The 26,421-nt window shown below is 37.7% G+C and overlaps 4 protein-coding genes and 1 long non-coding RNA gene across 7 annotated transcripts; 3 read left to right on the plus strand and 2 right to left on the minus strand.

Annotated features, from left to right (window-relative positions):
* The first annotated feature begins 834 nt into the window (after positions 1-834).
* Positions 835-3,786, plus strand: LOC110845412 (innexin inx2). The gene is made up of 7 exons (XM_022091803.2): positions 835-1,158; positions 1,277-1,376; positions 1,461-1,501; positions 1,585-1,763; positions 1,829-2,154; positions 2,223-2,285; positions 3,158-3,786. Exons 1-7 carry the CDS (start codon positions 993-995, stop codon positions 3,519-3,521), a joined length of 1,239 nt encoding a protein of 412 aa, XP_021947495.1. The 5' UTR covers positions 835-992; the 3' UTR covers positions 3,522-3,786.
* LOC118434835 lies at positions 3,716-6,462 on the minus strand. The gene is made up of 2 exons (XR_004834286.1): positions 6,048-6,462; positions 3,716-5,985 (listed from the first exon to the last, which is right to left on the minus strand). It is a non-coding gene; the product is annotated as an uncharacterized LOC118434835 (long non-coding RNA).
* A 258-nt stretch (positions 6,463-6,720) lies between these two features.
* LOC110845413 (innexin inx1) lies at positions 6,721-10,139 on the plus strand. Its single transcript, XM_022091804.2, has 10 exons — positions 6,721-7,329; positions 7,647-7,747; positions 7,823-7,876; positions 8,002-8,030; positions 8,100-8,196; positions 8,280-8,336; positions 8,428-8,456; positions 8,541-8,666; positions 8,733-8,764; positions 8,832-10,139. The coding sequence occupies exons 1-10, from the start codon at positions 7,098-7,100 to the stop codon at positions 9,167-9,169; spliced, it is 1,095 nt and encodes a 364-aa protein (XP_021947496.1). The 5' UTR covers positions 6,721-7,097; the 3' UTR covers positions 9,170-10,139.
* Positions 10,140-12,366: 2,227 nt separating this feature from the next.
* On the plus strand, positions 12,367-21,310 carry LOC110845414 (innexin shaking-B). Of its 3 annotated transcripts, XM_022091807.2 has the most exons (14): positions 12,373-13,437; positions 14,235-14,281; positions 14,354-14,441; positions 14,519-14,531; positions 14,606-14,639; positions 14,711-14,824; positions 14,905-14,929; positions 19,044-19,128; positions 19,196-19,277; positions 19,392-19,444; positions 19,844-20,032; positions 20,125-20,158; positions 20,225-20,387; positions 20,453-21,310. In XM_022091807.2, the coding sequence occupies exons 1-14, from the start codon at positions 13,399-13,401 to the stop codon at positions 20,510-20,512; spliced, it is 1,026 nt and encodes a 341-aa protein (XP_021947499.1). In that variant the 5' UTR covers positions 12,373-13,398; the 3' UTR covers positions 20,513-21,310. The 3 variants fall into 3 exon arrangements, 2 of the variants coding, with proteins under 2 accessions (XP_021947499.1, XP_021947498.1); XM_022091806.2 differs by having other exon boundaries at positions 20,125-20,387; XR_004834408.1 differs by lacking the exons at positions 20,125-20,158; positions 20,453-21,310 and having other exon boundaries at positions 12,367-13,437; positions 19,844-20,124; positions 20,225-20,361.
* On the minus strand, positions 21,298-23,601 carry LOC118434969. The gene is made up of 8 exons (XM_035849815.1): positions 23,104-23,601; positions 22,839-23,027; positions 22,585-22,767; positions 22,358-22,525; positions 22,109-22,267; positions 21,765-22,032; positions 21,512-21,697; positions 21,298-21,410 (listed from the first exon to the last, which is right to left on the minus strand). Exons 2-7 carry the CDS (start codon positions 23,000-23,002, stop codon positions 21,560-21,562), a joined length of 1,080 nt encoding a protein of 359 aa, XP_035705708.1. The 5' UTR covers positions 23,003-23,027; positions 23,104-23,601; the 3' UTR covers positions 21,298-21,410; positions 21,512-21,559.
* Positions 23,602-26,421: the final 2,820 nt, after the last annotated feature.

Here is a 26,421-nt window from a genome sequence, read left to right on the forward strand (position 1 = left end):
AATGAAATAGTACGAGCGAATGCGTATATGCAAGTATATATATGTATGTATATTCGACTGATGTGTGACTGTCATGACCCGACGAGAGTAATTTATTTGCGTTCAGTTTCACTATTTAACAACGTGAGTGCATATTGCCACGTCTCAAGTCAAACAGAGGTTGACATTTGTCAACTTGACAATTATTAATTGCACTCTTTTCTACAACGTGGAGTTTACATGCATGATGATTGCTATCAACCGATGAGTTTTTTATATTTTGTTAAATTTATTACAAAGTGAAAAGTTATCTTGCCAATAAATACTTGTTGATTTTTAGTCTTTAAGCAGTGATGCAATGAAGGATGAGATAATGCATAATATGTAACTCCGTATATGGAATTAGGGCAGTTTACCACCGATGAAGGTTTAAGTGTATACCTGCGGCAATTGGCGATAATGATGACGAGGTGGTAAGTCTGGAGTATGGATAACTCATCATGAGGTTCATGATAAAGCGGGTAGACATTTTTTTATGCTGGTGGTCACATAATTATTGAGAGTGTGTTGCCGAATTTCACAGGAGACTCACGCACACATGCATTTAAAAAAAATCTTTGACAAACATTAAATCATCCTGCTTGCAATTCAGAACAAGGTAATGCAGCAGCCGAACTGATAAGTTGTGTATAAAGCTTATTGTCAATGCAGGAACTGGAGGATTGACCATCCTTCATCAGTATTCGTAGCATTTATCTGACGAAACTGGGTCCACATAAATCGCTTTGATGATACGTCAATCATGATAAGAACTCATCTAAAGATAATGATGCACCAGCGTACTGACATTTTATTCTTTTCACCCAGCTTCAATTGTGGCGTTTCGGTTGTGCGTGTGTAATACTACTGGCCAAATTCCCTTTTGCATCAGCTTCAAAGCTGTCCTTGCTTCAGAAATAGAAATAAGTGCAATTTTTTGCCGGATACATAATTTGTTAAATAATTCTTAAATCATGTCCACCACCACAGACTTTTTGAAAGTTTTTGACAAAGTCAAACAGTTTAAAATAGATCCAGACAAAATTTATATTGAAGACTCAATTTTTAGACTATTTTCGAAGCTTTCTGTGGCAATCCTTCTCATTGGTGCCAGTTTGGTAACGCTGTCCTCGGTTGTGGGTAAGCCATAAGAAATTAACAGGGTGATGTATGTATATATGCATGCATAACCTCAGACCAAGGGACACGTATCTAGAAATGTAAGTACGTCTAATGTAAAAACCGTTTATGGAAACAGGAGACAAGATTAAGTGCATTCTTCCACCCAAAGAAGATGTCACTTCAAATCCCTTGAATCAATATTGCTTCATCATGAGCACATACACGGTGCCAAGCTTGTGAGTAAAACGCTAATCTCAGGAATTTATTACCAAGTTAATTTGACGACTAACGACTTTCGAATTTATTGATCAATTTGATAGATTTAACGCAACAGTTGGAAAAGACGTTCCTCATTATGGAGGTAAATAAATGATTCCTCATATGCACGTTGTGAAAATATTGGCGACGTCTCATACTAACGTAAATTGTTAACTAAACCCAAAGTTGGACCAGCGAGTTCTGAAGAACCCAAGCACTTTCATCTGTATTACCAATGGGTCCCAATTGCATTGTTCTTCCAAGCATTGTCCTTCCTAATTCCCCATCTTTTGTGGAAAATGTTTGACGGCCAAAAAATTAAGACAATTTGTGACCTGAATGTTGCGTCCAACATCAAATTCAAGGTATTACAAACGACAGGAATTCATATGAAACAGTAAAGCACAGCCGTACGTGTTTTGAATTACAGCAAAGAGGACTCGTTGAGGAAAAGGATACTGATACGAAGCTGAAAGCAATCAATAAGGCTGCAGTTTATTTCGTTGGCCATATTTCATACAACAAATCTTATGCAATTTGGTTCATTGTGTGCGAAGTTCTCAACCTGGTTATGGTCCTTCTCAACTTTTGGTTCACAAATTTTTTTCTTTCCAATCAATTTTACAATTATGGACCCCGGGTGGTTAATTTTTTGAACGGAGATCCAGATTCCGAGCTTAATCCAATGAATCAAGTTTTCCCTAAAGTAGCAAAATGCGACTTTCACAAATACGGGCCTTCAGGAAACCTCATCAGGTATATATGTTTTGCATATGTCGTGAATTCCTAATTTGTGAAAATAAGTCTAAAACTGTGGCTTCCAGATACGACATAATGTGCGTCCTCGCCCTGAATATCATAGCAGAAAAGATTTACTTGTTCTTGTGGTAAGTAATTCTTTCATTTCAGCAATGATGACGATAATATGAATTTTTTATATGGTATCGGGACCTGGCAAACGAGAAGAACAATTCATTAAAATTAATGGAGGGTTGTGACTTGCTCTCGCAACCTTCGTGTGCAGGCGATAGAAATGTTTTAGAAACATTCCTAACTTTAATGTGTCTCACTTTTTGCAAGCATATAACATTCCGTCGTCGCAGTCGTAAGTTGTCGCGGCGGTGCTTGGTGGCATCTTCTTGATGTTCGCCACACTCGTGAACTTGTGTCTCATCGATACTTACCATAAACGTAAATAATTGAAACATAAAGAAGCCAAGAACGGTTCCAGCAGCAACAAAGTCAAACAAATGTTGACAGTTAAAAAAAGAGAATGAGTTGGATCCTCCCCCGCCACTAACATACCGACGACGGAACATATTTCTTCTTTCGGTGCGTACATACGACTTTCCCATTACGGCAAATGTCACCTTCTTCAGCATTTGAGTTCACCAATTCACGAGCACGTCTCAAGATTTCCATTAGCTAGCACAGTCAACACACCAATGTGCATCCCGTTACAGCTCAGATTAGATTGTGGCCACATGGGGATGTCTGATAATTAGAGTGAGAATCTCTAAAAGAAATGCTGCAAAAGTGACAAAATTGGCAGAATTAAAGGTGAAGAGCGCAAATAGACGTATGGAACAAAATGAGACATATTTATTCCTCAGAAACCGTTAAATGCCCTGTGCTAGAGAGACTTTTGTCAAAATGGTATTCTTCCACTCGCTCTGTAGAAATTGCATTAATGTTTTAGAGGATCAATGTAAAAATTAAATGACAAAGTTAAAGGTGATTTTTTAATTATTTCATACAGGTTTTGGTTTGTCATTTTGATCATCATCGGTGGACTGCAGCTTATCTACCGTTTAGTGCTTGTCCTTCTTCCAGGACTTCGAAACAACATTCTCAAGCACAAAGTGGCCAAAAAATATCAGCATTCAATGGTAGAAGTACTTGAACAAACTGGGTACGCAGAATGGTTCCTGCTCAAACTTTTGTCAGTAAACATTGACACTTGGAAATTTGGAGAATTGTGTGAGCACATAAAAACTGTCCTCTACGAGCGCACTCCGAATGGAAGAATTGCCTCTGTGAGTCCAGCCCCAAGCTACAAAAAAAGTGTAAATGGTTCAGATGACGATGAGCCATTCACTACGAAACCGTTGATTAATAGTTAAAAAATTACACTAGAAAACGACACTTACATATTTATCGTACTTAAATGACTACTTTGTACACCATGCTATTATCTACATAAGCTTACACATATGTATTCATTTTGTTCTAGTTATTTTGTCCGAAATAATTGAATTAAACCGTTACAGGAAAATGTGGAAAACCTCCAAAACCACTTTTTTTTACTATTCATGCATGTGCTTCTTCTTTTTTGTGTTAATACTATAGATTATGTACCCAATAAAGCCAATTTGAGTGGTAAACATATTTTAGTAGTTACGTATATACTTACTCGAAATTACATGAAATTTTCAGCTACGAATAAATACAGTTTAGTGCACATTATGAGAGTCCATTAAAATATATCCAACTCATTTGTTTATTTACCATACTGAGCAGATTTTAATGAAAGGCGTTGGAACAACATTAGAAACTAATTAAAACGTCATTATTCCTGGATGTGAAGTGGGCTTGCTTTAAAACTTCAGTAATAATAATACTACTAATCCTGATTAGTGGTGTCATGAGAATGAATTCAGAAGGCTACAAATCTGGACTTGTGTTTCGTATTCAAACCAAAATTGCCTTGAGATTACTTGAGCAAATAACATTCACTGCGTATCCCCGTGATGTGAAGCAAAGTTGAGTGAGGAGATTAATAAAAGAGAGAAATTCCACATGCTGCACATGGCGAAGAGATTCCTCGTCTCACTTTGCTCACTTGTTGCTTCTGTATAAAGTCCGTCTCATTCTCTCCGTGCGTCCTCCTATATCTCATGAGCCACACTTGCCGCACCACCACCACGACCAACTGCTGAATACTGCATCACGAGACGACGGGATTATTACTTCATCTCCAATCTGGGATCTACACTCACTTACACAAGCAATTTAACTACTACTTTATATCAACGTTTACTAGCTACCATTCATTTCATTAACCACATTTGGTTGGTGACTGGGTGAGTCGCTAATAATCTATTTGCACAGACTGAGGGAGACGAGGTCACATTATTATTCATTCTGACACATGGCTTGTTCGGAAAAGTTGTCGAGTTGGATTAAAAGAGGACTTGCATATTATCACTGAAATACTTAACTCGTCTTGTATATTTTTGAGAAATTAATCTTCATCATGCTACCACGCGTATAGTATGTAAGCAGGTACATGGATGAATATACGGTACATATTTACAAATCTATCCAAGATACACATATTCACATTTTTCATGCATTTTTCTCACTCTGGCCGTCTCGCCCTCCTCCCAAAGTATTTGCAATACTCGTCCTTGTTTCGAGAAAATGGAAAGAAAGTTGACAAACTTGATGTGAAGATACAAACAAGTTGTTTACTTAACCAACGTGAACCTTCTTCCAATGAAATATCCATCAGCTCCGTGTCCTAGTACTGCTTTATTTTATGTCGTTTTTACAGCGTTGTTAACCAAACTGCCAACTGCGTGCAATGTAACAGGCAAAATTCAGCAAAATATATTGTCATTATTCCCCCAGGATTTACATAGAGTGATATTTTTCGTAGGTGATAAAAAGGCACTCCAACTCCATGTAATTTAAATAGATGTCTGCAATTTGCACGTGAATATATTAAGCGCTTGCATGAAACAGTTCTTCAAGTTGCTGCCTAGACCAATAATCAATTTATTATCGTAATAATATGATTGAAAAGTGTTGGAAGATACCTTCTCGCCTTGCTCGCTATTCTCGAGACCTTTTGTTGGTAGACAGGGTGCAATTAAACACCTTCTTTAAAATGAAGGCAGTACATCGGGGACCGGCCTACCCATCCTTCTTTATTTAACGACACGATTAAAAAATCAAGCAAATCAGCCTTATCATCATCTTGGATGTGGGAATGACCTGTGCTAGAAGATGGACGAGATTAAAGGTATACCAAGTCCAACTAAATAGCTCCTGTTTGATTCTCATGGAGAGGATGTAGGTAGAGTCACATAGGACGACTCACACTGTAATCGAGACGAGAGGGGATATTTCATCCACACGCCCAACAGTTAACGTCAATGGGAAGAAAGCTCTTAGGATTAGTTTGGCTCTCACCTACGCCAACAATGGGCTTTTCTAACCTGTGGTATGCTTCGTCTACCTGTGCTGTCTCTCGCCGGGATTTAAACTCATGCAGGAAACAGGATTCACTTTATAGAGTGGTGTTAATACATTCAAGCCTTCGTTTTATTAATGTGCTCATCATCCTCATGTATATATTGATGCTCGGGACATTCATACTGCCATTTTACACTAAAATTAAAAATATTTTATGACTGCAATTAAATGGTTTATAAAAATAGCTTTGCAGCCTATTTTAACCACCTAACAGTGACAGGAAGCCAAAGGTTTTCAATCTGAAACGGCTCATATTTGGACCCCCGTGACGTCGTGACATCCAATTTCGTTCCCTCCCTTTCCAGTCACACCAGGATTTCCAGGAAACTGTGCAAGCGTTTCTTAAAGGATGCAGTTATTGTAACGACGAATTGCATTATTCCCATTACCGTCTCCTCAAATACCAGTTTCATAGGTTTCTTGGATTCTCCTGACTCGTCACTTTTCGTACCAAGTAAACTTGGAATACTTTTCCCACACGGTGATACTGCATGTAATCCCGAGTACTACAACGTCTGCGAAGATGCCCGGAGGAGAATTCCATCACCCATGCAAAGGTCTCCCTCACTCCCGGTGCAGAACAACTCTACCCTTCGCACCTCCTACTTATCTTCCCTTCAAAATACCTTCCAAGATGCATTTTGTCCTAGGGGTTGCAACCCTCTCTCATTTCTCCTCCAAAGTCTGGCTACAGCTTGGCTGTGTCGCCTATTTGACAACGTCGGCAACCAACCAACCCTCTCCCACCCCACCAGCAGCAGCCGCATGAAGAGGACCTCCACAGTATACGGATGACATATGCAGCTGCTCTTATATTGCGTCAACCAGCAAAGCTAAATCGCCTGCATTGTAGCTAAAGCACTATAATAATAATAATATGAAACACTCTAGTTAAACATAATGCATAGCAGCATGTTGTGCTTACAGGGGTTGGTTGTCTTTTCCTCTTTCCTTGGTTAAAAGTCTGGCTTGGTGGGTGGAATATAATAGTCGACTACCAGAATTACAGAATTACATGGCAGTACAATATCAAGTTAAGTGCTGGTCCGTCCAATAATATCTCCTTATTACATTTCCACAAGATTCCATCACCACAAACCAGTGCAGTGTCTCTGAGGGAAGGATCGTAGCTCTTAGGCTACATACGTACAGAAGAAGAAGACGTCTCGAGCGAGAGGAGAGAATTTTAATTATTTCTTCTGCTGACAGACGACGACGAATAAAAAGAACAGCGAGGACAATATTGGAGAAAGTGTTTGGTTGGTGAAAGGACGTGGGGTGCGTCGAGACGTTCTTGTTGTGGTCGCGGAGCGGGTGTGAGTGAGAGGAAGGCTCACTTAAAAAAATCATTAATTTTGGGGGACTGATTAAAGTCGCTCTTGCGTTTTTGTGTGTTTATTGTGTTAATTGTTCCCACGTGATCAGTCACCACCGTCAAGATGTATAATTTACTCTCTGGGTTGAAGGACTACTTCAAGCGACAGGAGATTATTATTGACAATCCGATTTTTCGGATTCATTGTACCTTCACCACCGTTTTGCTAATTACATTTTCAATGATCATCACATGGACACAATTTGTTGGACAGCCGATTCGATGCATTGTGGAAGGAGTACCGACTCATGTGGTCAACACATATTGCTGGATTATGACCACGTTCACCATGCCAGGTAAGTTCAGAGCTAGTTTCTTGGAGTGTGTGACAAGAGGGTTGATTTCGGAGTGAGTTTTGTACCCGGATTTTCCTCGGTTCGGTATTTTGCATGAGCATGAAGACAAAGTCTTGAGAATCCGAAAAAAGTACTATAGCTGGCAGGTTATTATGCACTACGTTATTTTCTTGTGCTATTGTAGAATTGGTCCACTTTATTGTTGTCCAAATATTTTTTTTTTGAGAGGGCCTACACAGCCCAATATAAAATGCAATTATACAGCAATAAAAGGGTGAATTTCGTACAGTTAAAAATAAATTGTAATCTTATTTTAGATGCTTTCCAACGACCATTACACAGCGTTGCTCATCCTGGTGTGGCCCAAAACTTTGAAGATGACGAGGGGAAGCAGAAGCACTACACATATTATCAGTGGGTATGTGTGGTGGATAGATTAGGTTTCAAGGGCTAAAACAACAATTAATTGTATTAACAAATACTTAATGTATAGGTGTGTTTCGTCCTGTTTTTCCAAGCGTTACTCTGTTATTTTCCAAAGTGGTTGGTAAGTTTGCCAATACATAACATATTTTGGTTGGGAAGTTTGGGTCAATATAACACAAAATACTGCTTTGGAAACTTGGGAACATCAATTATTTAATTATCAATTAATCCCATTATTTAAATTAGTGGGAAACTTGGGAACATCAATTAATGAGGTGATGTTTTGTTTTGATTAAAATAAGAATTAGTTCAATTTTATTTACTAATTTTTATAACTTACACAGCACGATCGTGTGTGGACTCAACATTGGTCTCCGTTCTGAAGATGAGAAAACTCAAAAGAAATCCATCTTGATCGATTATCTAATCCGTCATTTGAATGTAAGCCAATTTTTAGATAATGGTCCAGTTGATTGTAAATATGTAGTTGTTTTGCTAACATTTCCGTTTATCTTGATTTACAGCAACACAACATGTATGCCTTCCGGTACTGGTTTTGTGAAGTTTTGTGCTTTGTTAATGTAAGTTATCTCAGTTTTCTTTTTTATAATCATTATCATGTAGTAATTAAATTTGTGGATATAGTTATAATATAATTGTGTTATTTATCAGGTCATTTTCCAAATGTTCGTAATGGATTGGTAAGAAAAGATCCTTGATTTGAATCAGACAAGAATATCGTCGTTTGCATATTTACTAGTAAGTAATAACTTGGGTTTCCATAGGTTCTTCAAAGGAGATTTCATGTCGTATGGGTTAAATGTTCTCACATTTGACGATATTGACCAGGATCAACGATATGACCACATGGTGTTCGTGTTTCCACGTGTGACAAAGTGTACCTTCAGAAAGTGAGTTGATTTTGCTTACCTAGCTTGATAACTGTAATATCATATTTTTAATCATTCCTTAAATAGGTACGGTCCTTCTGCAACAATAGAGAAACATGGTAAGTTGTACATTTAAGTGTGTGTAATTGCATATTTACAACACACTAATCATATTTTTTTGTATAGATGCCATCTGTATTTTGCCGCTTAATATTGTCAATGAGAAGACTTACATATTCCTTTGGTTCTGGTTCATAATTCTTGCCATCCTGTGTGCCATCGTCCTTGTGTTCCGATTCATCATGATCATTACTCCGTCACTTCGTCCAAAGCTGATGCACGCACGTAATCGAATGGTACCACAAGAGGCAGTTGAGTCAGTTTCACGCAAAGTGAGCATCGGAGATTGGTGGGTCTTGTACATGTTGGGCCGCAACATTGATCCTCAAATCTATCGCGACGTGATTGTCGAATTTTCAAAAAAGAATGAGACAGCGCACTCCAACAACCCTAAAATACATTAACGGATTGTAGCTTTAGTTCAGTGGTTATCATCATCATCACTGGAACTGATACTCGCTCGTACATGGATACATGGAAAGAAACATCGAGTTTGCATTTCAAGTAGAGTTTGCATTTTTTTGCATCTGAGTTGATGATGTTTTGTTTTTTGTTATATCGTTTGTTGTTAGTAGTAGATTTCTCTCGTGTGTTTATGTTAAAATTGGTTTAATCTTATGCCTCGTAGCGCGTACACCACCACCACTATTATTACTGCATTGTTTAAAGAGTTGTTCATGTTAGTTTATTTTGTTATCTTCTAATTTGTTTGGAAATTTCAATCGCAAGTTCCAGCATAGTGTTCCAGCAAAGGAGTTGTCTGGTCTCCAATGTTCATAAACATAAGTTCTAGTTTAGTTTACTTATTTAAGGTGTGATGGTTTTCCTTGCGTAATATTTATACTCGATAAGTTGTATTTGATACATATTCATTATCTGCATTGTTAGTACATAATAATGAAGTCTGCATTTATGCTGCCACTAAACTGTCAAATATATTATGTATACATATATGTATATATCAGTCTACTTTACAGATTCGAGGTTAAACTGTGTTAATACGTTTTGTTATTATTCGTTACAAAAAAATGGACTAATAGTTAAGTTTAATGATACCGAAAATGCAATATATTTATAAATAATATCAGCGAATGAAATTGTGACTTATTACTCGAAAGATGATAATTTTACGTACATAAGTTTTAAAGGAACATTTTACTAAGGAGAGCAAGCATGTTGCAGACGAATCTGTCTTCCCATAAAAATATCGATATTTTGGGAGTGAATTTCATTACCAAGAAATCTAACTTAATCAACATCTACATATTTGTGTATGCAGCTGATAGTTTTTGTAAAAAGATGTACTAATCAGTAGGATGTTATATATTTAATATACAATCTGAAAACCATTAAAGCTATTTTAAGAAAAAAAAACTACAGTTTCAGTCAATCTATTGAATTTATTCGATTTATCTACAGTAGAAGAACATACGTACAATCTTGCGTTCATTTAGAATTTTAAAAACGTGTCAGAAGATTTCATTTAAACTTTGTCCAAACATTATTTCACAGATAATGAAAAAGAACTGGCTTCTCGTAGACTGAGACGGTGGAATTAGAGTGACAACAACAGTGAAATGCTTGGTGGTAGTTGGATGCACGAACCACGTATTTTTAGACTTTGACGATTTTCACTTGTAAAAATAGGCAAGTCTATACTTCTTTTATAACTCTAGCTACATCAGACACAAAAAAAGATTTACTCTCTCCATCGCACTATATATATTGTTTAACGATCAAAAACAGAAGACAATAAAAATCTTTAATTACATTCACTCTTGAATCTCACTTTGACCTGCCTGTAGCATTTTTTATTTAGACTGGTATTAAAAATCAGACACAATAAGAGACGATAAATGACGAGAAATCCATCAAGTATAGTCAGACTATACATATGTACATCGATATGCACACATTTCCAGCAAATGACTGATTTATTTGCCTGTAATCCCGAAGAGAGTCAATAACAGCTTGTAAAATTTTAGGTTAATTGTTTCCACTTTTGTAATACATTTTTGTTTGTGTAACAAAACCTATTCAACAAGCCATTATACTTCATCTACTGGGCATGGATTTCGCATTTAAGTGTTCTTCTGATTTAAGCAAAATATGCGTATGCATATAGGTGCTCTTCATTCGCTTATTCCTTAGTTCAACTTCACAAGAATCAAGCGTGTATGATAAAATTATAGTTACATGAAATATGACCAAACAATTTTAATACATTTACACACACAAAGTAAGCAGTTAAAATTCACTCTAATCCTAGACCAATTTTCTCTTACGACAAGCAATTAATTATGATACGAACCTCAACTTCCGGTTGTCTCTTCAGATCAGGAAAAGGAATAAAGGTAAATTGTTCCAAGTTGTACTCTGATCTGATCGTCATCTCCTCCAGCTATCACCAGTTGTTTTAAAAGCCGCAAATTATGATGAATGAGTGCACATTTAACAGCTCATGGAGAGATACTTTCCATCACTCCCTTCCACACACCGTGATTCCACCACAACGTGCACATGCAATTTAAATGTACGAATCTCAATCTCTGACAACAATCCCGACAACTCGCTGCGAGAGAGAGTCATGCGAGATTACAGAGATTTGATAACACTTTTACTCTCGTTCGTGTCGCAAGTGATGATGATATTAAATTTGTGTGAGCGGCTGATGAAGTGGATGACTGGTTTGCATTCCTACGATTTAGAAAAATAATTGGACAGAATGGGTTGCTCTGATTTAACAAGGAGAAAAGCCGGAAGAGCTAAAAGGTGAATTAATGAGAGGAAGATCGCTTGACGTTAAAAATGATGAAATATAGCCACACTTGCCTCCTGTTATATTTTATGATGATCTCCTTAAGAAATCAAAGACAAATGTGTGTGTGCATCACAGACTCAATACATCAAGGAATGAAAACATGCACCCATTTCTCATCCTTTGCTTGAAAGGAGAGATTCAGACGATGAGTACAAACATGAGATTTAATAACTCTTATAAAGTTGCATCATTGTTCATATTTAAAAATTTTAGTCGCCTCAAAGACTCAAAGACTATGGGCATTAAAATTAACCAATACAGTAAAATATTAAAAATTAACTCCAACAAATTTAGTTTTAGGAAGCCTAAATTTCACTAATGAACTTTAGCTTTGGATCAACTCGTTTTTTTCGAGGTGATTTTCTATCGAGGCAATTTCCTGTTTGCCAGAGAAATGCAATGAAATCCTAGCTTGCATGGGTTGCATGGCTGATGGTGGTGAAGGTGGCGTGAAGTGGACTAAAACGAAGAAGGATAATGATTGAGCTTGGGAAGTTATATGCGGAAAGATAAACGGTCATAAGAGGAAAGTACGGATAATTTAAGACTATGTGATCTCGTTTTGTTTGCAACAATTTCTGCTGTGTTGGGAATTTACTTTGGCTAATTTGGGATGACAAGAAGCGCATGGATGGTGGTGTGTATAGTTAGTGTGTAGGTTGGCGTGGCGGATAAGTTTCTCTGAACGACGTAACCTCGTTGTGTAGTTTGAAATAGGAGTAGGAGAAACTTGAAAGCTCTTATCACTTTCGTTAAATAATACCCCAAGAATTAGTCGTTGTGCTGGTGGCTCGGAAGGAAGGAGCAGAAGAACGCAACCCAGGGTGAGACCAGATCCCGGGTATCCATCCACTGCTGACTGACTCCGAGAAATGGGCACGCTGCGGATGATCATGAGTCTCTGAGACCAGTCGTCTTCCCAAGCTGGTGGGATTCAAATCCTGTGAAGGAAAAGTGCATCCGCTCAATCTCAGAAGCCGCTTGCTTGCACATAACTCTTTCCGAGCAATAATGCTCTTTTGCTCCTGTTGCATGTGGATCTCAAGTCGCATGGCTAAATAATAAGTCCAAGGAGAAAAGGGGAGACGTCTTTGTTCACATTACACCACTGCCTTTTATCTTGTCACTACTATAAGACTGCTGCCATGTGTTCAACACTTATCGTGACCATTATGTGCCCCTGCACGCTTTCCCCAGAGTTCCACCACTTCCAGTGCCTCTAAACTCCATCCTGATTCATTCATAATGGATGCAAACTGCTCCTGTTTTCTCAAGAAAATTAAAACGCTCTTTACAAAAACTCATGACTCTGTAATCTTTATCATCCCAAAATCCTCTGCTTGGGACCAATTCCATTTTGCAGAAGCAAGGACTCCTGATTGCCTTACTTTCAATCAGACTGATTTAAAAGTTTTGGATTGTGTTCATAAATCCCATGTGTGTTCACCAGATTTAATATCACACTTTCTAAGTTCTCTCAGAAATTCAGATTTTAGTCCGAAGCAAGTTCTTGAGGTGGCAATTCCTATTTTCCAACGGCTACAAGTATTATCGTCGTCTGTATGCATAGCTGTCTCCTATTGTATTTAAATAATTTGAGTGATTAATTTGACGCCGTTTTATATTTCTCATTGAAAAAGTTCTCATTATACATGTGTCGTGACAAAAATAAAATACAAATCAATTAAAATTAGGATAATGGAGGCTGGTGAAAGCACTGGTGCTGTGTCTTTGGTGCGATGATGCGACAGTGCAACACTACTTGCGAGAGCAATTGTTTGACATAGGTCGCTAATATGTGAAAGTGGTAAAATGTTGGATATATTTAGGGGGCTCAAGAACTTGGTGAAGGTAAGAATTTGTCAGCTTTTTTATTAGCTAACTGACGGTTATAATTGAATTCGGCCGTGTCATAGGGCTTGAGATGATTTGATGTCTATGTCAGAATTTTACAGAGCTGCACATTAAAACCTTTATCAATAGAGGTGAAGTCAGTCAAGCCACTTCTATTGATTCTCAGTGCTACTGAACTTTTTTTACCTAATTCTGGGCTTAATACCAGTTGTGATGAAGAATACTTTATACATTATTATATTAATATAGCTTTTCGTGGACTGAATTGAAAGCCAATTTTATTTATTGATGGAAAGATAATTTCGTCTTTCTTCATCACTTGTGATCCGAAGTTATTTTTGAAATTTAAATTAGGTTTAAAACTGGCTAAGTCACACTGCGGTAATGGCCCAATGATTGCTTTAGTGGAACTTTCACCAATAGTACACAAAAAATATTGCAAGTGTTTTTGTGTGGTTTAAAATCTCATTTGAAGAACTGTGACCATTATGGTCGAGGAATTATAATTAAAGACATTTTTGCATAAGAAATGCATGTAAAAATGTTTTTAATTTTAATGCCTCGACCATAATTTAATCCGATCGCACGGTCCTCCACGTACAAGTAGTTTTTTTGTTAAGACATCCCTTTGACAAACCTAGTCTTCATGCATCGGTACGAGTGGTGACGTAATCCCTCACGTCTCAGTCTTTAACTTTATTGGTCGTTTTAGAATAATGCAGTCGTGTGGTGCATATGATTAGATCAGAAATTTTAAATTTCTCTAAACACTTTATGCTTATAAATATTTGCAGGTGAGCCATGTTCGAATTGATTCCTCGATTTTTCGGCTTCATTACAGGTAATGTATAATAATATTGTTTGAAAACGCAAAAATTGACTCTGAGCTAATAACTTTTATTAATTTTTACAGCCTCACTGTGATGATCCTTCTTGCTTTCTCCCTCATTGTCACCACACGACAGTATGTTGGGAACCCAATTGATTGTATCCATACCAAGGTATATCTAATTCTACGGATTTATGTAACTTTATATTTGCATACTTAAGTATATATTTATTCTTTATCCATCCCAAGGATATTCCGGAAGGTAAGTGGAGAAATGTCACATTACGAATACTACGAAAGCTCTTCATCTACATTTATCATCCTAATATATTTCAGATGTTCTCAATACTTACTGCTGGATTATGCATACGTACGTTGCCCAATGATTCTGTTCTTACTTGGCAGAAGCAAGCTTTCAATTTGTTGCATTGGCTTTTGCAGATATCTGGTTAAAAGTGCCTTCCTGAAGAGAGTGGGGAAGGAAGTCATGCACTTTGGCATAGACCAGTCACCTACAGACGAGTCAGATATGAAAGTATACAAATATTATCAGTGGTACGTGTGAGCGTCGTACAAGTACAGTCTACTCTTCTTGTAGGGTTAAACTTATAATTGTATGTCGTGTACTTTTTCAGGGTCTGCTTCTGCTTGTTTTTTCAGGTGAGAATTAATTTCCGTCCTGTAATATCACATCAAAATTTGGCTATGTCGAGCTAAAAATTAACGCTTAATGCCGCATCCAAAAAAATCTTGTGCAAACATTGAATCTTTTAAATCAATTTAAAAATGTGAGGTACATACATACATTGAATTTCTCAGCACCACGCATTCTCATGCACTCTCTTTCGACAACCGACTTCCTGGCGGTGACAAGTCGGAATTTTAATCGAGTGAATTTGAGTGAAAGTTTTTGACCGGCCCCCAACAACGAAATCCAACATCCGGCTGAACTAGTAAAACCAATCTCACTGAGTTATTTTAATTCAGTGATAAAAAACCAGTTGTGAAAACAAAGTCGACGCCATCGTACACTTTGGTTAAACATCAAATTTCACGTAAATGTTACGATTATAACATAATTACAACATCACAAGCCATAAGAACCTCCACATTATTAGATCAGCAATGTCGGTTATTTAGCGTTTTAGTTCAAAGCCAGAGTTCTCATATTCTGCCTCATAGTCTGTGTCAATTGTACATATCAGCATGAGCACGATGAGGTTGTTTATGTGTGTGCAGATTCTGGGAACATTACCAAAACCCATTTAATTCAATGCAGATTGCAACAGCTATAGTGCTATGCAACTCGTGCATTCTCACTCGATTTTGATACTGGATTTTTTAAAGCTTCTGTGCAAAATCCTTGAGCGTATAAAGAATTGAGCAAGATTGATATTACAAAGTTCATATTCCTGTCAATTTAGACTAAAATATATTATAAAAATAAAATACAACTTCCTACAATGAGCGAGTTAGATGCGTTGTGATTGCGACATTCATTTGTGTCGCACATTGGCTAGGTAAAATAAAGTCGTGATATAAAGAGCATCCCTTAGATTTGCCCACTCGTCCCATTCCGTCATGGTTGCATGGGAAATTGGCTGCCGACAGCGGTTTAAATGAACCCAAATAACTTATTAGCAGCAAGATAATGAACTGATTAGGGTTTACAAGAGCTTTTTAGCGAGATGGTTCTTGCATATTTTTTCTGAATGTTCATATTTAGTTTGTATCACTTTTATTTGGGTTTGGCTTTGGCCCCCTTACGTACCACCACCACGCGGACGGAGAGAAAGTCGGCCGAATGGTGATGATGATAAATAAACCTTTTCTTTTAATGACGCACACTCACTCAGTCAGTCAGCCAGTTAGTCAGTGGTGTTATTTTTTCCAGGCCTACTATGTACCAGCCGAATATGTGAACATTGCATAAGTAAAGGAATATCCATACGTTCGAAACCTTGTAGGTCGAGCGGACGAAAGCAGCGACTCATGAGTCTAGCGTTACAGCAGGTTCGCAACTGTTGGTGCTGAGGGGGTGCTTGCTGTTGCTAATTCTAATGTTAAATCGTCCTCTGTATGTGTTTGTGTGTGTAATGATGAGGTATTATAGTTAACGGAGTGAATCAACAGGGCCAAGAACCGGGCATTTGCAGTTTTGCATGTGAGTATAGTTTCTTGGTAACTAATACTCACCCACCACCGGGATAGATTCATAAAACAACGTGCCATGTGGCTGGTCTGAGATGGAAAATAATACAGTGGATTACACGGCGACGACTGCTGGTGTGGCAGTGTATACATTGCAGTCGGTTATTAGGTTAGGTGGATGGAAATGTTTATTCGAAAGGAAAGCTCCTTGAGGTTTCTTTCTCGGTCTGCAAACGAACTCGGCCCAGTAGAATTTATGCATTCACACACATATAGGTCACAAGAGTTGGCTAACCTTAAGTTGGCAACAATCCATTCATATCTCATCTCCCCAGTGCTCACAATGTTGGGGAAAAAGTCTTGTTTTAAACGAGAGGGTATTATCTGTTCTTGAATCTTCGAAGTAAGTGGAACTTTTCAATGCTCAGAAGGATTTATATACCTTGTCGCTTCTTCCTCCTCCAGATATAACGTAACATGTAACACAATAACACAAACACACACACGTACTGATCCTTATGCAGTTAGAGTAATATAATGGCATGAAAATCTTGTTTCTCTCATGGATCCCATGTGTCGCCATCGGAATCTGGGTAAATCTATCGTCCTCTCAACTACTTTTGCTAATAGAATCGAAATCAGTACATAAATTATAATAGGTATGCTATCTGGCCCTCCAACAATTCTGCCATGCACGCCCAACAACAACAAAATCGAACGTTTTAACAATCCGTAGCCTTCTTGTCATTCTGACCAAGATTTTATTTTCATTGCTACAAGTACAATGTATGCATATGTACACATTTACATGCAGGCATGGAAAAGCAGACAAATAAAAATGGAGCTGAGAATACCAGGCTAGAATTACTGGGAAGGAAAGTCAGACTTAAACTTGACACTGCTTGAAACGAGGAAAGAATGTTTCAAGAAAACCATTATGTCTTTCGAAATTCTTTGGGCATCGCCTTATCACCGATTTCGCAAATAATTCAACCGAAACAAGAAATGCCATTTCTTTAATTCTTAACCAAACTACTACGATCGCTGAGTGATGCACATCCATTATTTTCTTTTGTAACCCATCCCAGCAGACTTTACGCTGAACACACCAAAATAATTATAACCAGCAGCAAAACGGAAGGACATGCGACTAACACGTAACACACAAATGTAGTAACCAGAATAAAGGAAGAGGTACGAACGTAGGACAATCCAGCCACCGTGGACAGGGAAGAAAAAGAGATAAATTTTCTCGCTTATCCGTAGCTACATACATAGTGTCATGCAGAGTAAAACTCTGCTTTTAACACGGCTATTAATAAATCAAGTAATTAAAGGGATTTCATGACATTTGCAAAGATACATACATGCACACTAGTGTTTTCTGACAGCGATTTTGCCATATAATCGCACGAAACATCAAAAAACATTGTTTATTCATCCTACAATGGATTACTTACAAAAATGAGCCATCATAAAATGAGCAGTTAGTATGAATGAACACCATTCGTTTAGTTCTGGTGGATCTTTGACGTTCAGGATAATTAAGTTATATCCATCCATCCATCCATCCCTTCATCAATTAATACTAAAGAAGTATGTAGAAGAGATCCAATTCTAGCCAAACTTGATTTATGATTATGCAACCTGCTTCCACACCCACCCCCACCATAAAAATAACATAAGGCGCACACTGTGTATTCACAAAATTCTTGTACCGAATTAACTCTTCAACTATAAATAAATTAACAATGTGTCGAGTGTTAGAAAGGAAACTGCATCGGAACCCAGTTATGATAAAAACATGAGACAAATACCTCGATGGAATTAGAGAGATCACCACGAAGAATGTTTACTTTTTTGTGCATACCTATGTACATACATACGTATATTATGTGTATCTATGTATGTATGTGCATGTATTTTTTCATGGGGGAACACTAGATCTGCGAAATTCTCTACTATTCATTCGCACATGGCAGTCAGACGTGCAGATGGGGTGGAAAAGGTACATGCACATTCACACATGCCGTTTCTTCCTAGTTCCTCCTCTCGACTTTCGGAAATGTAGGATACACGCTGAGACATCAGTCAGACCCAGAGCTTAATGCGGCTTAGTTGTTGTAAGAACCAGACTCAGGAAACTGTGAATATTTCGAACGTTTAAAAGTAAAACAAATGCCAGAACTTGACTGGATTGGATGATTTTCTCTCAGAGTATTAATCTCTTCCTCTTTGACTCAGCAGCAGCAGCTTCATGAATGGCTGCCTCTCATTTTCGATGATGATGATCATCTACTTCTTGACTCAACATTTCTCAGAAATAAATTAACAACTGCATAGCAAATTTGGGCTCTTCTTTCTCTCCCTCTCCTCGCCGATTTTCCGGATTACTTTATGCACGGCACTCTTAAATTTAGAGTGAATGCTGTGAAATCTATATTATATTATGAGGGGGTAATTTGGACTGATGATAATAAGCTTGCAATCATACCTACTTGGGATCACCGGTTGTTATTCTTTTCATTGGTTTGACTATAAGAACCAGTGATGAGTCTATTTTATGCATGTAAATATGTGCAAATATAAGAGACACAACTAAAAATGCGGACTAATTTTGCAGGCGATTCTGTTTTACGTGCCTCGGTGGTTATGGAAGAACTGGGAAGGAGGAAAAATACAAAGCTTAATGATGGATCTGGATATTGGTATGATTACTTTCGGATTATGGGATGATTAACAATAATCAAATCATAAATTACTAATTGATTCCAGGAATAATTCCAGAGATGGAGAAGAAACAAAAGAAAAAACTTCTCGTCGATTATTTATACGACAATCTCAAACAACACAATTGGTGAGCAAATCGAAATTTGTCATTACTGACTACGTTCCATCAACTTTCACTAACTTTTACTTCCCATCGAATATACTACCTTAAAGAGTTAATTGCGCTTGCAAATTTACGTAGGTGGGCTTACAGATATTTTTTCTGTGAAATTCTTGCCTTGGGAAATGTTATCGGTGAGTGAATATGTACATTGCTTATGTAGCATCAGGCCATCGGCAAAAGTGACGTCTCATCTCATTATTAACTGCCACTTTATATCGGTTTATGCATTTGCGCCATTAAGTTAACTTATTACTCCTCTTAATTGTTTACTGTCCACCTAAAAATGTGGTGCATTCATATGCTAATCAAGGTTTCCATTGTTGGTTGAAAATGTTGATTGCCAAGTCATGATTTCGATTGATCCTTTTGTTCATGAGCTGTAATGAAACGAACTTACAGAGTTTTTTAGATGCAGTTTATAATAGTGGACGCTCAGAATGTTTAAGAAATGAGAAATGTGTCTAGCACCATGTATTGAGTAAATACAGAAGTACCTACAAAAATTTTGACTAAAACTAAACTACACACAGGTCAAGCGTTTCTCATGGACAAATTTTTTGACGGCGAATTTCTAACGTTTGGTCTGGAAGTGATGCGTCTTACAGAAGAGGATGAAGATCGGCGGATAGATCCCATGATTAGGATATTTCCTCGAATGACCAAGTGCACTTTCAGAAAAGGGGGGCCATCGTGGGGCTTGGAGACGCACGATGCTCTTTGTACGTTGGAAATTTGAGCAAAATTTAAAGATACCTATGCATGGACCCACTCAGTCAGCATTGCCTTTAAATTGCACATTACAAATCTATAGGTATCCTCCCGATCAATGCAATCAATGAGAAAACGTATATATTTCTATGGTTCTGGTTCGTCATTCTGGGAGTGTTGTCTACGCTTATGATTTTCTACAGAGTGGCCGTCGTGATTTCTCCAAGAATACGAGGATTCCTTCTCGGATCGAGATTTCGTCTCCTCAGCCAAGACGCGATTCAGACGCTTGTTAAAAAATCCAGACTTGGTGACTGGTTCCTTTTCTATTTGCTCGGACAAAATGTGGATTCCATAATTTTTAGGGTATAACTGAGCTTTCACTTTCCATGCACACTTTATATGTAATATACCAAATTGTGACATTTCAGGATATTATGCACGAATTAGCTAGACGATTGGGGCACCCCAAAGATTTTGGTGAACCGTGACATGGAGTAAGTAAAGGAAAATATCAAACTCACCGTTTTCGGCAAATTTCAGATCTCGAAAACATGCAATAAAAGACCTGTACCTATTAATTAACTCTTAAGAATTTTTTATTAAACAACATATGGATAAAAGTAAATATACATGCTCTTAATTGACAACTAGCCTTCACATACATGTTTAGGAGTCAAATAATATTGGTCAACAACATATTTGTTTGCCAGTTTGTCTACTTTACTTCAATTTTACGATAATTAACAAACTGGTTTACGTATGACAACATTTTATAAAATACTTAAAATTCAACGTTAATCTACCACAAATTAATAATCTAGGATAATAAAAAATGTATAGTTATTAAATTGAATATATTTCGTTTTTGTTTCGTCACAGCACCAGACTCAAATATCACTGGATGTACATATTTCGTAGATTGTAAAGAATCTTTCATATTTTGAATCATTTAAAAATAACGAAACAATATCCATTCTGGAAAATAAATAGTATTCGCATTTACAAACAGATCTTTTCAACTGTTTCATCGCATTGCAGTCGGTCGGATTATCAAACTACGTTGATTTTTCTTCAGCTCACATAAGATTCAGAATAAAATCGTAACGGAAACATGGGAGGATGTTAAGACGACATTGGTTATCTTATTTATTTAATTTTTTTAACTAGCAACATATTTTGGACTTGCAACCCTATTATTTCGAAAAATTTAAATTTTGCAATACCCCAAACAGAATTCTTGCAATACATCAAAAATATATAACTTAAAATATCAAATTGACTACTGACTATGAAATTGAATATAAATTAAAATATAAGATATCATATAAGAGATCATTAATGCAATTGTACAAATTGGTGTATATAGTAGAAATGGGAAGGTCAAATCTGTAGGAAAATATAATTATTAATAAAATTATTATTAATTAACAAAATTATTAATATGAAAATAACCGAGTAAAATTCGTGTTTTAGCTAGCTGTATGTACCTTTCATTTAGGGGTATTGACATTTCACTGGTGGGACCAGCGATTTTCTCATTCATCGGCATCTTTATCTTGCTCCATCATCGTTTCCCATGCACTCTCGCGGAGTTTGTCTTCAACTTCTTTCACGACTTTCTGGTATTCCTCCTCCGTGAGTGTAATACGTCGTTTACGATAATGGCCTTGAAACTTTGGAAATAAGCACGAAGTTTTTACTATAGGTTGCGTTGGATAATTTATACACATGTCATCATACCTTTGGTCTATTTTGCCAAAAATCCATTTTGTTCATACCAAACAAAGTGATGTCTGGAATGTTTTGGAGATTGTTCTCAATAGCGACATCAATCTCATCCATTTCTTGTGGAGACAGTACATTTTGTTTTTGGGGTCTGTGAAATGTACATATGGCTCCGAGCTTATCACGGGCATAGAATTTCCTTTGAAATCGGTTTTCTGAAGAACCAACATGGAGAACAAAGGCATTCTCAATGTCTGGTTTAAACCCTTGACGAGTTAAATGCCTTCATAGAAAAAGGGTAATATAAATAGTAGTAGTTTAATACTGAAACAAAAACTAGCGATTTTGAAGTCACCCACCTTGTCGTGCATCCATCTCTAGTAACTTGCTGTTGGGCTGCATGTTTTGGATTTGACAATTTGGAGAATCCTCCATACACGCCAACTTCATATCCACCAGGTGAAATTAAGTTCATAAGCCATACCCCGGTAGCATTCTTTTCGAACACACCGATCCCACTGCAAAGCACAATAGATTTATGAGAAATTTTAATTAATGAATTAAGATGATGTGTAGAATTGACATCGTGATTAAATTAAACATTGTACTTTTCGTGTGCATGTCCTCTACAATACCCTAGGAATACGCTAATGTTGTCACATACTGCACACAACGCATGCCATTGTTCGCCAGGGTCATATCTATATGTGACGCCAGTATCTTCGTCAATGAAGGTCATGCCTATGTACGGATTTTTCGGGTGGATGATTCGTTTCCTAGAAAATGAAATACTTTGTTATAAGATATATCATTAATTAAAACTGGAACGACATACATTCCGCATTTGCACCATCTGCACGCACTTCCTTCTTTAATGACCATTGTTACACAATCGGGGGTTGAACATTTTGGGCGCCATCTAAGTAATCTGTTGTACCAGAATGGAACCCAGAGGACATCATTATTGTCTCGGAAGATATCCCCAATCTCTGCAGTTTTGGGGAAAACTCTCCTACTCCTATAAAGCGAAAGTAAGTTGAATACATGCATGCAATTTTACAACCTAATGAACCCATTAAAATGACATACTTTCCAGAAATGCATGCACACATATCACCAGGGGTTTGAACATGAGTGGTACAATCTAGATTCATGCATATCGGACTCCAATGGATTCCATTACGATTTTTGGCGCTTTTGCATGCAATATATTTTTTTCCATTTTGTGGGATACTTATTGTTCCCACAGGCATTCCCTCAGGGAACACATTGATAATTCTGAAGAATGTGAAAAAATAACAATATAAGTACCTGTTACTAAAGATTTGGTAAAAAAAAATGTACAACTACTTACACGTTTTTCGTACACTGAGCGCAAGTTAATCCTTTAACAGAAACCCTTGTTTTACAGTTTTCTGTAATGCATAACTGACGCCTGCGTCCTTTATCATCAAACTCGAATCTGGATTTCTTTGGGTTATTACAATTGTCGCCTATTTTGTAATAACGATTATCATGTTGGACTAATATCTTATGGTTTAACTAAAAATAATTATGAAAAAGTACGATAATTAGCTGCAACCGGATTACTATCGTTGAAGGCTTCATCGACAACGATATCGTCCACCAACGTATTCTCGTTCGAACTGGATAACGTGATTGTGGCCTTATAATAATAATGGGTTATACCAAAACTCGCATCATAACTTATCATATTAGTGACACAATACTTACAGATTCAGAAGACATATTTGATTTTTTGGTAGTCTGCACATCGAAAAATTCATTGACTTGAACTCTCTTCACCGACTGAGTCAGCCCCGACGAAGACCCCACATCCGAAGACGAACAATTCCTAAGATGTATTTCATTTATATACTTCTACCACTCAAGCAGATTCTTGGATACTTACGAAAGCAAATGTTGAGGAACATAGTAGCTCCCGGGGGGCAATTCTAAACTGTTGTTCCATGGAATATCTTTGTTGTCCTCCTTAGCCCTCGCATAGATGGTTCGGCGGAGTAAAAGTTCTAAAATTTGGTTGGTGGGTAAAGTGGATTTCAAAACTCTTCCATTTACATCAGTTGCCATAAGGTACTCGGCTATTCTGGGCCTCTCATCTGCAATGCTCAACGGGTCGATATCGCGTATGCTCCCACCAGACAATAATTTTTGGAGAACAGCTAATGTGAAATCTCCACATTCAAATCCTTTGTCCTGTTGGGGCAAGGACGTGTCGGGTGAATGGAATGTCCATTTGCCAATTTTCGAGATGATGCTCGGAAACATTCTTCTCAGGATTGCCAGCAAGTGGTTCTGATGGGATTTAATCTCTTCTTGTGTATCTCTTCTTCTCAAACTATCGTAGACGTACATCGATTTATCATTAAGGTCAATATGATGAAGGATCCAATGATTAGTTTCATGTTGAACAGTATATAATTGGCCGTTGCTGGTGTCAAAGTCCACAGGGAGATTAGGTAGGTTGGCTCTGTTCTGCTTAAAGAGAGTGACCGTGTACGTTGGAATCCACGCATGACGTGTCGGCTGATGGCCGGGTGAATTCCGAACAATGTGACTTCCCATAGTGTTCAACACAGCGTCCGTCAAATATTGATTAGGGGCAAGGGAAGCTAGGTCCTTCTCGTAACCATTTTCAAAAACCCGTCCCAGGATTAATGTTTGGCGGGAAGTAAGAGGAAGCCCCGCAATGGACGTCATGGTGTATAAAAATTTTCTACTGAACTCGTCTCGATCAATTGTAGGAGGCAATAAGGAAGGGGAATAAGTATAACCTCCTCACACGCAGTACCAATTAAAAATACTCGTGCCCCTGGTCGGTTTATAGCTTCGACAGTACGACGACACTCAGGGTTAAACTCTACGCAACAAACGAAGACATGAAAGAGAAAAAAAGCAAAAAATAACGGAAACACACGCCACATCCTTGGGCATGGATGCGGACTGTTCCTCTACACAGTTACGGCCGTTGCAGTCTCTCGGCGTTTATTACATTGCTATGAAATTTAGAAATATCTGATCCTTAAGCAAATGCAAACTTAGCACGTCCCTTCTTCCACTGATCAAGTGAAAGGGTGTGATTGAGACGGGCAGGTCAAACAAGTTGAATCAATCAAAGCACACCGACGATTTTGGCCACTCCAAACATACATCTTAAATGCAGTAGGAGCCTGTGTAAAGGTGTGAATTATACCGCGCCCGAATGGTGATCAGCTCCATTCCGATTCCAACAGCATTTGGAATGGCCCATGGCAATTTTTAATGTCGAAAGTATTACTGGTAGAGATTTCAAGGAGGTTAACGGGGAATTGGATTGACGTCATCAATGGGGTTCCCACCATTTCTCCTTTTGCCCCGCTCCATATACTAGCAAAGTTAAATTTCAAAACCAAAGATCTCCGTCAGTTTTTGATGGAATGGAACGTTTTTGGGTTCAATGGATCTCTAAATTCAAATTAAGCTCAGGTTTTATAAACCCCGAATTTAGAGATCCATTGAACCCAAAAACGTTCCATTCCATCAAAAACTGACGGAGATCTTTGGTTTTGAAATTTAACTTTGCTAGTATATGGAGCGGGGCAAAAGGAGAAATGGTGGGAACCCCATTGATGACGTCATCCAATTCCCGCTTAAACTCTAGAATTTTTGAACCAGTAGTTTGATGGAGTTTATAGTCAAGAAGTCGATGAAAATTTTGGAATAGAAGAATCAGGAACCCATGTTGAACTTGTAACTATAGTCGATGGTCAGCGGATGAATTTTTTGGAACAAAAATATTACGCAATGCCACCACTAACCTCAGAATTTAGTGTTTAATGACGAATCATATACTTCCAGATTGACCAAAATACACATAGACGGTGGAACTCGACACAAATTTCATTATTTCACCTGTGCGAAATCATCCTTCCACCGCCATTTCGCCATCCCACCAACTTAAACTCATTCATCTTCCCACCAACTTAAACTCATTCCGCCATTCCACAAACTCAAAATTATCCAACCACTTCCACTCCGCCATTCCACCACTTCGCCCCGTACGTCTGGATCAAAACAAAATATTTACTACCCAACCGAATTCCAATTGTCTCCCCCTTGGCCCCCCTGATGGAAGTTTTTTTCATTTTCACTTCGGAATATTTCATTACAAGCCTTCAGATACATGTGTGCCAAATTTCAGTTTTCTAACCCTATTTTGAAATTTTGGTGCATAATACCCCACCCAGCTAAATAACCCCCACTGGTCAACCACTGGACCGATTTTGCCCATCTTCGAACATAACCCGTAACTTTATCTCATATGCATGTGTGCAAAATTTGAACTCAATCGGTTCAGCCGTTTTGGCCCTATCGTGCCCAGACAGACAGACAGACAGACGGACAGACAGACCGGTTACATAAGCCCTGACTCGGGCTAAAAACCAGTTGTATTAAAATAAAGATATTGCACTTTTTCACAAACAATGTGTTTCCTACGTACAAAATTTCTGCAAAATCGTTACCCAGAAATAAGAGCGTAGAGTACTTCCGCGGGAGATGATCACTTAGTTATTTAGAGTGTAGGAGTACACACGCTCCAAGAAAATAATGAAAAAATCCAACCGTTATAAAATTTAAGAAAAAACGAAGCATTCTATTCGCCAAAACGTAT

This window comes from Folsomia candida, unplaced genomic scaffold (genome assembly GCF_002217175.1).
Source record: "Folsomia candida strain VU population unplaced genomic scaffold, ASM221717v1 Fcan01_Sc003, whole genome shotgun sequence".
In the NCBI taxonomy this organism is placed as follows: Eukaryota; Metazoa; Arthropoda; class Collembola; order Entomobryomorpha; family Isotomidae; genus Folsomia; species Folsomia candida.

Bases quoted from the DNA above. Each gene is read 5' to 3' on its own strand.
- LOC110845412 (XM_022091803.2), top strand. From the start codon at position 993: ATGTCCACCACCACAGACTTTTTGAAAGTTTTTGACAAAGTCAAACAG. The intron at 1,764-1,828 runs GTATTACAAACG...TTTGAATTACAG, and splicing joins CGTCCAACATCAAATTCAAG to CAAAGAGGACTCGTTGAGGA. The intron at 2,286-3,157 runs GTAAGTAATTCT...TATTTCATACAG, and splicing joins AAGATTTACTTGTTCTTGTG to GTTTTGGTTTGTCATTTTGA.
- LOC110845413 (XM_022091804.2), top strand. From the start codon at position 7,098: ATGTATAATTTACTCTCTGGGTTGAAGGACTACTTCAAGCGACAGGAG. The intron at 7,748-7,822 runs GTATGTGTGGTG...CTTAATGTATAG, and splicing joins ACTACACATATTATCAGTGG to GTGTGTTTCGTCCTGTTTTT. The intron at 8,337-8,427 runs GTAAGTTATCTC...GTTATTTATCAG, and splicing joins AAGTTTTGTGCTTTGTTAAT to GTCATTTTCCAAATGTTCGT.
- LOC110845414 (XM_022091806.2), top strand. From the start codon at position 13,399: ATGTTGGATATATTTAGGGGGCTCAAGAACTTGGTGAAG. The intron at 19,278-19,391 runs GTGAGCAAATCG...AAATTTACGTAG, and splicing joins AATCTCAAACAACACAATTG to GTGGGCTTACAGATATTTTT. The intron at 19,445-19,843 runs GTGAGTGAATAT...AACTACACACAG, and splicing joins TGCCTTGGGAAATGTTATCG to GTCAAGCGTTTCTCATGGAC.
- LOC118434969 (XM_035849815.1), bottom strand. From the start codon at position 23,002: ATGCCTGTGGGAACAATAAGTATCCCACAAAATGGAAAAAAATATATT. The intron at 22,526-22,584 runs GTATGTCGTTCC...TTCATTTTCTAG, and splicing joins AGATGGTGCAAATGCGGAAT to GAAACGAATCATCCACCCGA. The intron at 22,268-22,357 runs GTACAATGTTTA...TGTGCTTTGCAG, and splicing joins AGAGGACATGCACACGAAAA to TGGGATCGGTGTGTTCGAAA.